Source organism: Oryza sativa, chromosome 5 (genome assembly GCF_034140825.1).
Source record: "Oryza sativa Japonica Group chromosome 5, ASM3414082v1".
In the NCBI taxonomy this organism is placed as follows: domain Eukaryota; kingdom Viridiplantae; phylum Streptophyta; class Magnoliopsida; order Poales; family Poaceae; genus Oryza; species Oryza sativa.
This window is the reverse complement of record NC_089039.1, coordinates 6,997,956-7,013,443: the sequence shown is the minus strand read 5'-3', so window position 1 is coordinate 7,013,443 and position 15,488 is coordinate 6,997,956. Positions and strand designations below refer to the sequence as shown.

Genomic DNA, 15,488 nt, shown 5'->3' with positions numbered 1-15,488 from the left:
ATCAAGGGGAAGATAGGCTGTGTTATCTGTGTGAATGGTACCGTATACAGGTTCTTAAGAAGGAATCACAAATACCGTTCCAAAGCAGCATATTTCGACAACACTGAATAGCTTGATGATCCACCAGGACCATGCAAGGGTGATAGAGTGTTCCAAATGACGAAAAATCTCAAAGTTTTTTTTTGAGAAGGCAAAAAAGAAGGAAACCAAGCGGAAGCGAAATGCGGAAGGACCAAGCGTTCTATTCAATAGATATATAGATACATCATTTTATCGGTGTCATGCACCTAGAGAAAAATGTGTTCTATAGAACCATTGGGACTTTAGTAGCCATACCAAGCAAGACAAATGATGGACTGAAGTCACATAATGTAACAGCCCGTCCTCCAGAACCGCGTAGCCTAGACCATCCAATGGGCGGGCCCACTTACACATACCACTCCCGTACACGTTTATCCTCGCTTTGTATAAAAGTGTTAACCCTGGAGTGATATGGTTGGAGGGACAAGCCCACTCTTGCTAAACTAGCAAGATGGTACTAAATATACGCACACAGGTCTTATTGGCCACACATGCCATGTCCTAATTATACCAGGATGTCACACACCCTCCTCAAAGGACCCGACATCCCCGTTGGCCCAATTTACCCATATAGTCACACACAGGCATATAGGTAAATGTCTAGGAACACACCCCCTCTTAATGCTTAGTGCAGTCCGCCTTACATAGAGCCCACATGTGCCATATACCCGCACACTGACCCATACAAGCAACCGCGAGGGTCGGAACTGATACCATTTTGTAATGGCCCGCCCTCCAGAATCGTGTAGCCCAGCTCGTCCAACGGGCGGTCCCACTTACAGATACCACTCCACTTACACTTTCGTCATTGCTTCGTGTAATAGGGTTAACCAGGGAGTGATATGGTTGAAGGGACAAGCAAAACTAGCAAGGTGGTACTAAACATGCTCACACAGCTATCATGTACTCCTTCCAAAAATCTGAGACCTATTTCATTCTTTGGTTTTTCTCAAAATCTAAGTCCTATTTGTAGTCACTATGTACTAAATTGAATTGTTGATCAGAAACCAATAAGTCATTCTAATAATTATTGGTTGCATGCTCATTGGTTTTGCCATATGGTGAGTGAGTTAATTGCTTCTTGGTATTGATGCAAAAAGAAATAGGTCTCATATTTTTGGAAGGAGGGAGTACCACATAGGCCATATCTTAATTGGGCCAGGTTGTCACATGTAAGGACCTTGTGAATACGCAGATAACAGAAGAGCTTCACCTGCGGATGAAGGTAATGGAAGAGTTGTAACATCCCGCCTCTCCTAGGCCAGGCCTACTTACATCTGGTAGCTTATCTTGGACATAGACTACCCTCACAGACCAACACAAGTCTTTTCTGCATACTTTGTCCTCACTCGTGTGCACCCGGGAAGAATTTTCCGGTCGGTCACCCATCCCAAAATTGCTCTACGCCAAGCACGCTTAACCTCTGAGTTATTTGGAGATCGGTTAAGGAAAATAAGTTGCAACCTGATGGTATGAGTATTCTATTAATCCTATTAAGCCCTAGGCCAGGATGTCACAAGAGTGCACCTTTCGCTGACTTATTACACCTTGACAAATTATGAGAAAATGGCATTGTACAAATCCCTACACGAGGTGAGAGTCCCTACCGGTTTCTCCTCAAACATAAAGCGGCTAGTGTCGATGAAGGATTTATAGCTTTTGGGCTACATTTCTCATGACTGTCATGTAATGCTCATAATATTCATTGCTATTGCAATCAAAGTAATCAAACTAGTACACGTAAAGATGGTTGTCACAAAACTGTGTTATTTCTTCAATGCAATCTCACATAAAGTAATTGACCTTGAAGAGTTAGGTCATCTCCGTGTTTTCGCTATAGAGACCTTGTGCAAGCTTGAGATGTGTTTCCCTCTGTCATTTTTCAATATGATGCAACACCTCATGGTTCATATCGTGCCTCAGATACTTGTGCTTGGGCCCTTGTACCTTCATCAGATGTGGACATTCGAACAGTATATGTCCAATCTAAAAAGGCTATGTACGGAACCGTGCCCACCCAGAGGGTTCGATGATAGAGGGATACACTACCAAGAAAGTCATTGAGTGTTGCATTGGTTACTTGCAAGATGGGAAAGCAATTGGTTTACTAGTACCTCGACATAAAGGTAGGTTATCTGGAAGAGGGACAAAAAGGAAAAAAGAATCCTCGACAATGACTACAAAGCAGTGAAAGATGCTCATTTCATTGTCCTGTAACAGCTTGTGATAGTGGAGCTGTACATAGAGCAGCACCTAAAGGAATTACAAGCAAGAAATGTCAGGCGCTCTGAAGCATGGATCATGAAATGGCACAAATCTGACTTTACCGAATGGTTAAAGGACCTCGGCCGACCATATGGTGATAGCACGAAGGAAAAAACTATGAAAAGTTTGGCTGACGGGCATTCAAGAGTGTACACCTCATGGTGAGCGTATATCTGAATGGGTACACATTTTATACCAAAGCAAGAGACAAAAGGAGTGCATCTCAAAATAATGGCGTTCAAGTATAGGAAATCGACACAACAGGTCAAAAGAGCACATACTATGAATTCATAGAAGAAATTTGGGAACGGGACTACGAACCCAATATGCAGATTCCACCGTTTCGGTGTCAATGAGTGAAACACCCAGCTGGCGTGTTTGTGGACAAATTTAGACGGACAATTGCTGACCTTGACAACGTAAGCCACAAGAATAACCCATTGGTACTTGCCGATCGAGCCACCCAAGTTTTTTACGTGACTAACCCCATCTCAGTTGAAGAAACACATAGTTATTTCCGGAAAACAAAGGATTTTGGGAGTTGGTGATGTTGAAGATGTTGAGGCATACAATCAATACGAGAACATGACACTATTCATGGATTTTGGAAACTACATTAAGCTTGTAGAAGAAACAATTAGTGAATCGCCGAAGCCGTACATGAGGAATAAAGGAGTAAGGAAGAATGTGAACGGCTAATAAATGTAGTCGCTGTTCAATATAAATATGAATCAATGAATATTTACATATGAATGTGTGACATGATGGACGATGAATTTTTTATGGATGGTGAATTTTATATTATTTGTTCTCATGGTTTTTGGTGTTTAAAAAAAGAGAAAAGAACTAAAATTTATAAAATAAGAAAATAATGATATATTAGTTACTGATGGTGACATCATGGAGACTCTGATAGAAAAACCTGTGGTTTACGTTTTGGGGTGAGGGTTGGGCTGGGTGGGGGCACTACTAGAGCCACAGGGATGGAGGCTGGCAGTCGGCATGGTTGGTAGTAGGGGCGAGGGAGGCTGTGTAGTTAGGAGGAGGCGATTGGCGGTGGTGATTTTGAAAGCTATGGCAGTGCGCCACTGCTGTTCAATCAAGAAGGAAGAGAGGGAGGGACGTGGGATTGGGGAACGGGAAGGAGGCTTGTCTGGTGGGCCTCGCTGGCACCGTTGACCCCTTCCGGCCATCCGGCGAGCCAGGGGTGGTACGTTCGGCGGGAAGGTGGCGGCGATGATGTATATCAGCGGTAATCCATCCTGCATGTGTGCGTGCTTGAAATAGGGACAAGAAGAGCAAAAGAGATAGGGTGAGATAGAAATACTCTACACAAATGTCGATACAATTCTAGGCGTTTAAAAAGTGACTGTCTTTTAGGCAAAAATCAATTAGGAAAACTGTTATTTTTTAAATGACTCTCCACGATCGCCATTCCTTCGAGATGCACGAGGCCCACTACCTTAGGAAGAGGAAGTTTATATCATTTAATTGTCAGGGCATGATTATGTGTCAATATCTTAGTATTCTGCATTTAATCAATAAAGGTCTAGAACATTATATTAGCAGACTTACCACTTCTTGGGCGCGATTTGATCAAATATTATTTATTGGGAACTTGATTCGACCACTTATGAAGTTATGATCGGTCATGAGATGCTGTGTGGATTGTGCAGAGAAGATTAATATTTGAGTGACTGAATTTTGGACTACATGTCTACATTAATAGCTTGACGATCAAGAACGAAATAAGAAAAATATGCTCTATGATTTGATCGATCGACCTCGAGTTATACGTTATGATATGCAAACTCCAGAGAAAATTGGAATCAGGATATGCAATCTAGTATTAGATATTATTTAATTACATACTCTAGTATACAAACTATCGTGCAAATCGGGATACTCTTGAGCTGGCCGGAATATTTTTCCTGTAATGCAAAAATAATTACGAATTACAGATCAAAAATATATCCGCCACGTTGCTGCTTCTTCTAATATAATAAGGCAATCTCGTTGCCTACTTTGCACGATGTGAGCTAATCACACGAAGTGAAGTTCGTCATGTCATTTTTGTTGTCTTTGTCCTAATTTGTGCATCGAATGACTGATCTCACAATTATCCAAAAATATTTACAAGAAACATTTCACAGAGCTATGTACGTAATTTATACTACCTATGTTTTTAAATACATAAGCCTGTTGACATTTCCACATTACATTCGTCTTCCTAAATAAAACTAACATTTATATTGGTTGTGATTTTTTTAATAATTAAATGTATTTGGACCATGATATACTTTTGCACATTTCCATTAAAATTTTTAATAATATAAATGATCAAATATCACCTTAAAAATCAACATCATCAAATATTTTAAAACCGAGAGAGTAGTTTGGAACGCACGTTTAAATTACAGTTCATTTAAACCTGAAATGTTGGCAGTTATTATTGAACCTTGCAATAAAATAGTAGTTGCAAAACTTAAGACGTGATTATCCATTTTACAGTACATTGCTGATACAATCGTTTTTATGGACAGCCACTTTGAAAAGGCAAATAATACTTATCCCAGTCTCGAGAAAGTTACCCGGACTAAAAACATATCAATTTTCATTTTCAAATAAGTGTTTTTTGTTTCAGTAAAGCAAAGCAACAATGAACTCATGATTTTAAGGCTAGCTATTCACTCAATAATTATTGCCGATAAAGTTCATCACAACAAAACAAAATAGTGTCGGGAGGAGTAGATGTGTTGAGAAAAGAAGACCGAGAATAAAGTATTAGGCCCAAATAAGTATATACGTATGTAATATGTAATATGAAAAAGTATATATACATCCCTAAACTTTATATTGAAGTCTGTCTAGCACATTGCACTTTAAAATCGAACATCCAACCCCCTGAACTTTGCCATACCATCCATATTACCGTTAAGGTGGTTTTGGATGATGGTTTTGCATATTTTAGAAGCTTAAACTGTTGAGTTGTGATCCAAATTTATTTACACTTAATAAAGGCTAGATTCTGCCGTAGTGAAGCGGAGGCCCGTCGCCGGTAGGCTTGGTTCAGAGCCTTTTAGGGTTCCACCTTTTACGGTACGGATCGTAATACCTTTTAGGGTTCTACCTCATATATATATATATATATCTCTTGTAAGCCGCCGTGCGGCATTGTAACCTCACCCAATATAGTGAAGATATTTTACTGGCTAGCGCCCGTGGCTTTTTCTCTCCTGCTTTGGGAGGGTTTTCCACGTTAAATCTCATGTCTTCTGTGATTGATCTGTATTGTTCTTTATCGTTTATTTGCCTATCGTTTCCTAACATAAATGACAATTTTGAATAACTAATGTAACATATTTACGTATCATCAGTTATAAATCATCAATTTATCATTATATAGTGATATCATGATATTATTATATTGGTGCTTGTTTGTTAGTGAGAGCAAATAAAAGGCAAAAAGAATGATTTAAGTCAAAATTTTTGTATATATGTCCAAAGTATATGACATGTGATCAAACTCATCCAACTTATATACAAATTAGATTAAAAAAACCACTATGCAAAACCATCTTAGGGGGTTACATCAACGGTATTCTAAAGTTTAGGGGGTTGAACGTCCAGTTTTAAAGTTCAGGGTGCTAGACGGAATTCCATCAGAAGTATAGGGGGTTATTAGGATTGGAAAAAGTTTACATGTGTTGAATTATTTTCGGACAACTTTTGAGTATTCACTTGAATACCCACGAATCTCCCTGTGTCCACCCCTGAAGCAAGCAAACCAGGAAGAACAATACCAACAGCATGGGTACACATTTTGGCCTCCCTGTAAACTCTATAACTCAAACAAGAAATCGGCAGTTCTAAATTATTAAATTAGAAACTGACCTAATATATATATTTCTCCAAAAATGAATTGGACAAATTAAAACTTCCATAAATTTAATTTTATCATTAAAATGAGATTTTGTTCAGATTTAAGCATGATAATCTGCTTGTAAGTTATATGATGTTATATGGACCATGTGATGATTTTTTAAATATTCTTTTAAGTGATTTACTAATGCAAACATAGTTGGGGGTTTCCTTGGGCTAGGTTGTCCAAAAACTAGTATAAAGCCACACAACCAGAAGCTAGAATATCCATCCATAAACGCATCATACTGCCACCTCCCTCAACTAGTTGCAAAAGCACACGTTCTTCCGGTCATCAGCCATGCCTGGAACAGCTACTGCCGCTGTTGTTGACAGCCGCCTGTGCACACAGCACGCAGAAGGCCCTGCTGCGGTCCTCGCCATCGGCACTGCAAACCCCGCAAATATCGTCTATCAAGATGGGTTTGCCGATTACTACTTCGGTCTAACCAAGAGCGAGTATCTTACTGAGCTGAAGGATAAAATGAAGAGAATATGTAAGCAGATCAATCCTTCCACTTTGATCGTTGCACTGATCATCATTATCTCTAGTTATTTTTCATAAACTCTAATGAGAATAAATTATGCATGCACTTAAATTTTCAGGACACTCCTGCCATAGTTCATTGTAATGATGTTGGAGTTCGGTCAAATTGAAATATGTCCTGCCATTATAACCTCGGAGAGCTATGTACTAAATGTAAGAGATGTGGGTGCTTCCTTTTCCATTTCAGGTCACAGATAAGGAATAGAGAAACGCTACATCCACCTTGATGAAAAGCTCATCTGTGAGCACCCGGAGATCATTGACAAACACATGCCCTCCCTTGAAACTCGCGTAGACATCGTCACCACTGAGATCCCGAAGCTTGCCGAGTCCGCCGCACGTAAGGCCATCGCCAAGTGGGGCCGTCCAGCCACTGACATTACCCACCTCATCTTCAGCACCTATTCCGGGTGCAATGCTCCAAGCGCTGACCTCAAGCTGGCATCACTACTCGGCCTCAACCCTTCAGTCTCTTGCACCATCCTCAGCCTCCACGGTTGCTCTGGAGGCGGTAGGGCACTCCAACTTGCCAAGGAGCTCGCCGAGAACAACCGTGAGGCACGCGTTCCTGTAGCCTGCGCCGAGCTGACGCTAATATGCTTCTCAAACCCAGATGAAAGAAAAATCGTCGGTCATGGACTGTTTGGGGATGGTGCCGGAGCAATCATTGTCGGCACTGGCCCATTGGTCAATGCAGAGCGTCCACTATTCGAGATGATCGTTGCCTCGCAAACAACGATACCAGGTTATGAGCAAGCACTTGGCATGCAGACCACCGGTAGCGGCATAGATTTCCACCTCTCTATCCAGGTGCCAACACTGATCAAGAACAACATCCGACAGTGCTTGCTTGACACATTCCAATCGGTTGGAAACGTGGATCCTAATTGAAATGACCTCTTCTGGGCAGTGCACCCTGGTGGCCGTGCGATCCTTGACAACATAGAAGGCGAGCTTCAGCTGCAGCCAGCAAAGCTTGCGGCAAGCCGCCATGTGTTGAGTGAGTATGGGAATATGAGTGGCACGACGATAGCGTTCGTTCTTGATGACTTGCGTCGCCGTCGGGAGAAGGAAGGAGATGAGCATCAACAACCTGAGTGGGGAGTAATGCTAGCCTTTGGACCGGGAATCACAATAGAGGCAATGGTGCTACGTAACCCACTCTCATGAAGTCTTAAGGAGAATTAATTGTCACTATCTTATACTTCTCCAGTATCTTATTACAGTATATGGTAATTAATTAATGCATGACACTAAATCAATTGTTCATGCTTCAGTGGGATTATGACCTACTTGGTGATGTATTGATGTTGTGGAGTTCCTATATAATGTTTGTGAAGATATTTGAGTTGTCAATTGCTCAACTCTAGTACATGTTGTAATTAAACTCTTTATTTCTTTCATATGCCCTCTGATTGTTAAGTTTTTTTTTTGTTTTGTAATAAAATTTGTAATACCTTGTGTATAATTAAAACACCATATTGCTTATATGGTTTGCTTCAATCATTTTGATCAATTGAGAGTATTTTTAAAGAAAACATTTGAATAAGATGAAGTCAACACTGTAAGAAAATGATATTTTACAAGTGAAAAACTGTTCAAAAACAAGATAAAAAGAGGCAATCAATATCAACTTAATATTTACTAATTAAGATTATTTTTCTTCTCGAATATGCATGAGAGTTATGTAGCATTGCATTAATGGAAGAACGGAGGAATACGATGCAAATACAAAGATTCAGAAAACACGAAAAGAGAGAAAACATAACACGAGCAAAAGAAGAACAAAGTGCCTCACCAAGGTTCTCCTACCAACCTGAATCACAGGCCTTCTTAACTGGGATCCATAATCAACGGAAGTCCCTATGGCCCCGCCTAAACTCCATAGGTGAGCCTCGTCACTCGCAAGAACTACTCAAGCCAAAATGCTTGAGGCAGCCTCGTTGAAAACATAATTGTTTTGATGCTTCCAAATAGTCCATGCACCAAGAATGATCAGATTATTTATACCCTTCCTTATAGCCCCTTTTACCAAATTGTTGGCCCTGCTCCACCTATCGGAGAAGTGGGAACAGGGGTTCCCTTTCCCCCAAGGTGCTCGGGGCGCTATGCGCCCCACCAAGCCTTACAAGATCTACATCTTTAAGGTTTCAAGAAGAGTATGGAGACCTACAATATCTACATCTTCAAGGTGCAGAAGCAGGCACTGGTGTGTACTAGTGTCTCGTCGAAAGTCATGCCCATCATGAACTCCTTATTTATCAATATTTTTGAGAAGCTCATCTAATATACCAACGAAATATACTTTCGGCAATGCAAATGCGCCCGAATATGTAGGGTTGCCCCGAGGACTTGGCCTGCCTTGAGGACAAGGGGTGACCCAAACATGGCGGCCAACCGGTGACAAGATTGTAATCCCTCAAGAACCCGAGGACTCCCCGCTCAATCAATGGAGAGGTTCACCACATTAAGGAAAGCTACTCGGGTCCAGAAATCACATTTAAACCACCACTTTACATTAATTATGATGGTCCTATTGATCTAAAGTGCTGTCATCCACAAGCGACTTATGAGATTGATCTCATCGGGAGTGGATCGGGCAATATGGAACTCGGATTATTGGTTCTGTGAGCTTCAGGAATATCACGAATTCGGCTCTGGCTTCCTCCAGATTGTTTCTCAATGTGGATTTGTCTACGGCTTCTCAATGTGGCCCTCCTTGAACACAGTGGCCATGTGACGGGCTATAGTTTAGGCCCGTTAGAGATGAGAGTCATCCGTGACGGGCTTTTGTGTTGGCCCAATTGAGATGCGTCATCCGTGATGGCCGGATGCCTGATTGAGATATTTTCTCACATCACGGACCTTTGCTTAGTGACGAGGGCCCTGCCCGAAAGAGATGATGATTTAAGCCCGTTAGAGATAGCCGATCCCGTTCTAGTGATTTTATGTGGAGTACAATGATGCAAATAAATATTAAAAATAATATGTAATTTAAAATATATAAGTCATTAAAGGGTTAAAAAAGACATACACCATATGCTAAAGAGGATTTATATATGGGATAGAGTGGTCTCCGGTTAGAACTAAAGCACTATAGTGCACTATCTAGTCACGTCCTATCCTAAATGGTAAAAAAAAGTGACAGAACTTCTTATTTTGGGGCATCTGAATTAGACACTTCCAAAAAATTAATTAGGAAAACTAGAGGCACCCCTGAAGGTCGTGCCAGCCGAACTTGCCACTCTCCATGATCACCGTTCCTTTGAGATGCATGAGGCCACCTTAGGAAAGGGATGTTTAGCTCATTTAATTGTCATGGCATGATGATTATATGTGTCTATGTCCTCCTATTCTGCATTTAATCACTCAAGATCCACAATGTTACCAGACTTAACACATCTCGGGCGCGATTTGATCCATGTTACTTAATTTATTTATTGGGTCATTGATTCTCATGATCACTTATGATCGATTATGAGACGCGGGGTGATTGTGCAAAGCAGATAATTATTTTAAGAATGTATAAATTACATTAATTTTGGACTAAGTACATTAATAGCTTCACGATCAAAAACTAAATATGAAAATATGCTCTATGATTCAGTCGACCGATCTCGCGTTATACATAGTGATATGTAATCTCCAGAGAAATTGGGGTCGGTATATGTATTCTAGAATTAGATATTATTTAATGGCATATTCTAATTTAAAAACTATCGTGCAAATCGGGACACTTTTGAGCAGGCTGGGATATTTTCTTGTAAAATCCAAATACAGAAAAATAATTAGTACGAATTACATACCAATGCCATGCGCTGCAGGTGCAATTGAAATATCATGATATGGCAATATCGGCCACGTTGCAGCGTCTTCTAATATAATAAGTGTTTATTGCCTACTTTGCACGATCTTGGAGCTAATCACACGAAGTGGACAACAAGTTCGTCGTCCAGATACCACATTAGCTGCTTTGTTATCTTTCTTTGTGTGCATCGCATGGCAGATCTCGAGACAATAATCGTCTTCTTAAATAAATCTATACGAGTATCATGAAAGTACATTAACCATTATATTACTTATATTTTTCATATTTACATTAAAACTTTTCATAAGACAAATGATCAAGCATAATATTAAAAATTAACAGCATTATATTAACATTTCAAAACAGAGTGAGTGAGTAGTTTGGAACGCACATAAGTAACTAGTATTAATTTTAAACAACTATTAATTTTAAACTTTGAAAATTATTATAGAACCGGCGAAACAAGATAGTATTAGTAAAATTAAAGGCATAGTATCACTTTTTGGGTTATCCATCTTACAGTACATTGCTGATACAATTGTTTTTTTACCGCCACTTTGAAAAGGCAATTAATATTTATCTAAATCTTTGGAGAATTATCAAAACTAAAAAGATCAATATTCAAGTAAGACATTAATATGTTTCGGTAAAGCAACGCCAGTAACAGACACGGGACTTCAAGACTAGATATTCACTCAACAAATACTGATAAAATTCAATAGAACAGAACAAAATAATGTCAGAAGTAGATTCTGAGAAAAAAGACTGAGAATAAAATATTAGACCCAATTAAGCATACACATATATAATGTAAATGCATATATTGAATTATTTTCAGTGAACTTTTGAGTGTCTGCTCCAGAAGCAAAGGACCAGGAACAACAATACCAACAGCATTTTGACCATAAGATGGGTAGATATGTTGGCATTCCTACACATTTATGTAAACTCTATAATTCAAATGACCAGGAACAATACCAGGAGCATTTTGACTGTAAGATAGATATATATGTTAGCAATCTTCACATTTTCTGTAAACTCTACAACGCAAACTAGAAATGGGTCGAGGCCAGTTCAGAATTACAAAATTAGTACCTGCACTAAAATATATATTTCTCCAAAAACGATTTGGACAAGTCATACAAAAATTTAATTTTATGATCAAATGTGATTTTGTTCAGATTTAAGCATGATATTCTGCTTGTAAGTTATATGATATTATATGGAGCATGTTTTGATTTTTTTTAAATATTCTTTTAAGTCATTTACTAATGCAAACATAGTTGGGGGCTAGCTTGCGCCAGGTTGTCGAAAAACTAGTATAAAGCCACACAGCCAGAAGCTAGAATATCCATCCATAAACACATCATACAGCCATCTCCTTCAACTAGTTGCAAAAGCACACGTTCTTCCAGTTCCATCAGCCATGCCTGGAACAGCTACTGCCGCTGTTGTTGACAGCCGCCCGTGCACACAGCACGCGGAAGGCCCTGCTGCGGTCCTCGCCATCGGCACTGCAAACCCCACAAATATCGTCTATCAAGATGGGTTTACCGACTACTACTTCGGTCTAACCGAGAGCGAGCATCTTACTGAGCTGAAGGACAAAATGAAGAGAATATGTAAGCAGATCGATCCTTCCACTTTGATCGTTGCACTGATCATCATTTTCACTAGTTATTTTTTCATAAACTCTGATGAGAATAAGTTATGCAAGCGCTTAAATTTTCAGGACACTCCTGCCATAGTTCATTATAAACCATACAAATATTTATACTATGTAGAAAGAAGAGTATAATGATGTTGGAGTTCAGTCAAATTTTATATACCTCGTGTGTCTGATGCAATGTGGATGCACGGGGTGACGTTGCATCCCAAAATTTTGGAAAAAAATCTACTATACACACAGTATATACTTGGCATATGTACGCAGTATGCTCAATACGAGGCCCACTTAAGGTCATCCATGACTATTGATCTGCTCCACTTGAATTTCTACGTTATTTATGTCATTGTATTTGTACTAGCTATTTATGTACTGTTTTGCTAGTATATTTTTTTCACTTTATCTGTTATCTTCAATCATAACACTAAAGTTTTGCATCCCATCTCAGAAATCCTGGATCCACCACTAATACCTCGTTAAATATGATAGTGTGTCATATACTGTCTCTCCTGCTCATCAGACTACCATCTCGCACCCATGCCTCTGTACTCATATAGATTTCAACAGTCTACGCTTTTAACAAAAATACAAGAGATCTACAGAGTAGTCATAGTAACAAATCCATGGATCTTAATAAATTTGTATAGAAAAATAGCACTCACATGTCTATATGTTGGCACCAGGAATTGAGTCTTAGTGGATAGAGTTATGTCCCCACGTTACGAGAAAATCATAAGATCATGTTTGAACAAAACATATGATGTGCTAATCCAATCTTTCAGAAAATTAAACACATGTTCATCTTCCTAAATATAGGACATATATAAACCAATTTTTTGTCTTGTTATGGAAAATGCTTGCAAAATCTCATATTTTTTTTGTATTTATTCGGCAACTTAATTGAAATATGTCCTATCATTCTTATAACCTCAGAGTGCTATGTACTAATTGTAAGAGATGTGGGTGCTTCCTTTTCCATTTCAGGTCACAGGTCAGGAATAGAGAAACGCTACATCCACCTTGATGAAAAGCTCATCCGTGAGCACCCGGAGATCATCGACAAACACATGCCCTCCCTTGAAACTCGTGTAGACATCGTCACCACTGAGATCCCAAAGCTCGCTGAGTCCGCCGCACGGAAGGCCATCGCCGAGTGGGGCCGTCCTGCCATTGATATTACCCACCTCATCTTCAGCACCTACTCCGGGTGCAGTGCTCCTAGCGCTGACCTCAAGCTGGCATCACTACTCGGGCTCAACCCTTCTGTCTCTCGCACCATCCTCAGCCTCCACGGTTGCTCTGGAGGCGGTAGGGCCCTCCAACTTGCCAAGGAGCTTGCCGAGAACAACCGCGATGCACGCGTTCTCATAGCCTGCGCCGAGCTGACGCTGATATGCTTCTCAAACCCAGATGAAAGCAAAATCGTCGGCCATGGACTATTTGGGGATGGTGCCGGAGCAATCATTGTCGGCGCTGACCCATTGGTCGATGGAGAACGCCCGCTGTTTGAGATGGTCCTTGCCTCGCAAACAACGATACCAGGTACTGAGCATGCACTTGGCATGCAGACCACCAGCAATGGCATAGATTTCCACCTCTCTATCCAGGTGCCGACGCTAATCAAGGACAACATCCGACAATGCTTGCTCAACACATTCCGATCGGTTGGAAACATGGATCCTAATTGGAATGACCTCTTCTGGGCGGTGCACCCTGGTGGCCGTGCAATCCTTGACAACATAGAAGGTGAGCTTCAGCTGCAACCAGCAAAGCTTGCGGCAAGCCGCCATGTGCTTAGCGAGTACGGGAATATGAGTGGCACGACGATCGCGTTTGTTCTTGATGAGTTGCGTTGTCGTCGGGAGAAGGAAGGAGATGAGCATCAACAACCTGAGTGGGGAGTAATGCTAGCCTTTGGACCAGGTATCACAATAGAGGCAATGGTGTTGCGTAACCCACTCTCATGAAGTCTTGATGAAAATTAATGGCCACAATCTTATGCTTCTCCGGTATTTTATTACAGTGTATGGTAACTAATTAATGCATGACAGTAAATCAATTGTTCATGCTTAAGTGGGATTATGTCCTAGCGGTGATGTATTGATGTTGTGGAGTTCCTTTCTAATGTTTGTGAAGATATTTGAGCTGTCAACTACTCAACTCTAGTACATGTTGTAAGTAAACTCTTTATTGCTTTCATATGCCCTCTGATTGTTAAGTTTTTTGGATTTGTAACAAAATTTGTAATACCCTATGTATAATTAAAACACCATATTGCTTATACGGTTTTCTTCAGCCCGAGGTTTGATCAATTGAGATGCATTTTTAAAGAAAATACTTGAATAAGATGAAGTCCGCACGGTAAGAAAATGGTATTTTGCATGTGAAAAACTGTTGAAAAATAAGATAAAAAGAGGCAATCAATATCAACTTAATATTTCCTAATTAAGATTATTTTTCTTCTAGAATATGCATGAGAGTTGTGTATCATTGTATTAATGGAAGACCGGAGGCGTAAGATGCAAATACAAAGAATCCGAAAACACAAAAGGAGAAAAAACAAAACACGAGCAAAAGAAGAACAAAGTGCCTCACCAAGGTTCTCCCAACAACCTGAATCATGAGCCTTCTTAATTGGGATCGATTATCAATGAAAGTCCCCTTGGCCTCGCCTAAACTCTATAGGAGGGCCTTCTCACTCACAAGAACTAGTCAAGCCAAATTGCTTGGGGCAGCCTCGTTGAACGCAATCGTTTCAATGCTTCCATATAGTCCATGCACCAAGAATGATCAGATTATTTATACATTTCCCTATAGCCACTTTTTACCAAATTGTTGGCCCAGCTCCACCTGTCGGAGAAGTGGAAACAAGGGTTCCCTTTCCCCCTAGGTGCTCATGGCGCTGTGGGCCCCACCAAGCACTACAAGATCTACACCTTCAAGGTTTCAAGAAGAATATGGAGACTTCAAAGTATATAAGCGGGCATTGGTGTGTACCAGTGTCTCGTCTAAAGTCATGCCTATCATGAACTCCTTCTTTATCGATATCTTCAAGAAGCTCGTCCAATATACCAACGAAATCTACTTTCGGCAATGGCACCGTGCCTGAGTGTGTAGGGGTGCCCCAAGGACTTGCCCACCCTATGGACACGGGGTGACCCGACACACGGCAGCCAACCGGTTACAAGCTTTTAATCCCT

General features: G+C 40.4%; 1 protein-coding gene and 1 pseudogene across 1 annotated transcript; both read left to right on the top strand.

Moving 5' to 3' along the window:
* Positions 1–6,568: 6,568 nt before the first annotated feature.
* On the top strand, positions 6,569–7,984 carry LOC107276294 (bisdemethoxycurcumin synthase-like; annotated as a pseudogene).
* A 4,064-nt stretch (positions 7,985–12,048) lies between these two features.
* On the top strand, positions 12,049–14,427 carry LOC107276120 (bisdemethoxycurcumin synthase-like). The gene is made up of 2 exons (XM_015783453.3): positions 12,049–12,244; positions 13,273–14,427. Exons 1-2 carry the CDS (start codon positions 12,049–12,051, stop codon positions 14,253–14,255), a joined length of 1,179 nt encoding a protein of 392 aa, XP_015638939.1. The 3' UTR covers positions 14,256–14,427.
* The last annotated feature ends 1,061 nt before the right edge of the window (positions 14,428–15,488 follow it).

Bases quoted from the DNA above. Each gene is read 5' to 3' on its own strand.
- LOC107276120 (XM_015783453.3), top strand. From the start codon at position 12,049: ATGCCTGGAACAGCTACTGCCGCTGTTGTTGACAGCCGCCCGTGCACA. The intron at 12,245-13,272 runs GTAAGCAGATCG...TTTCCATTTCAG, and splicing joins GGACAAAATGAAGAGAATAT to GTCACAGGTCAGGAATAGAG.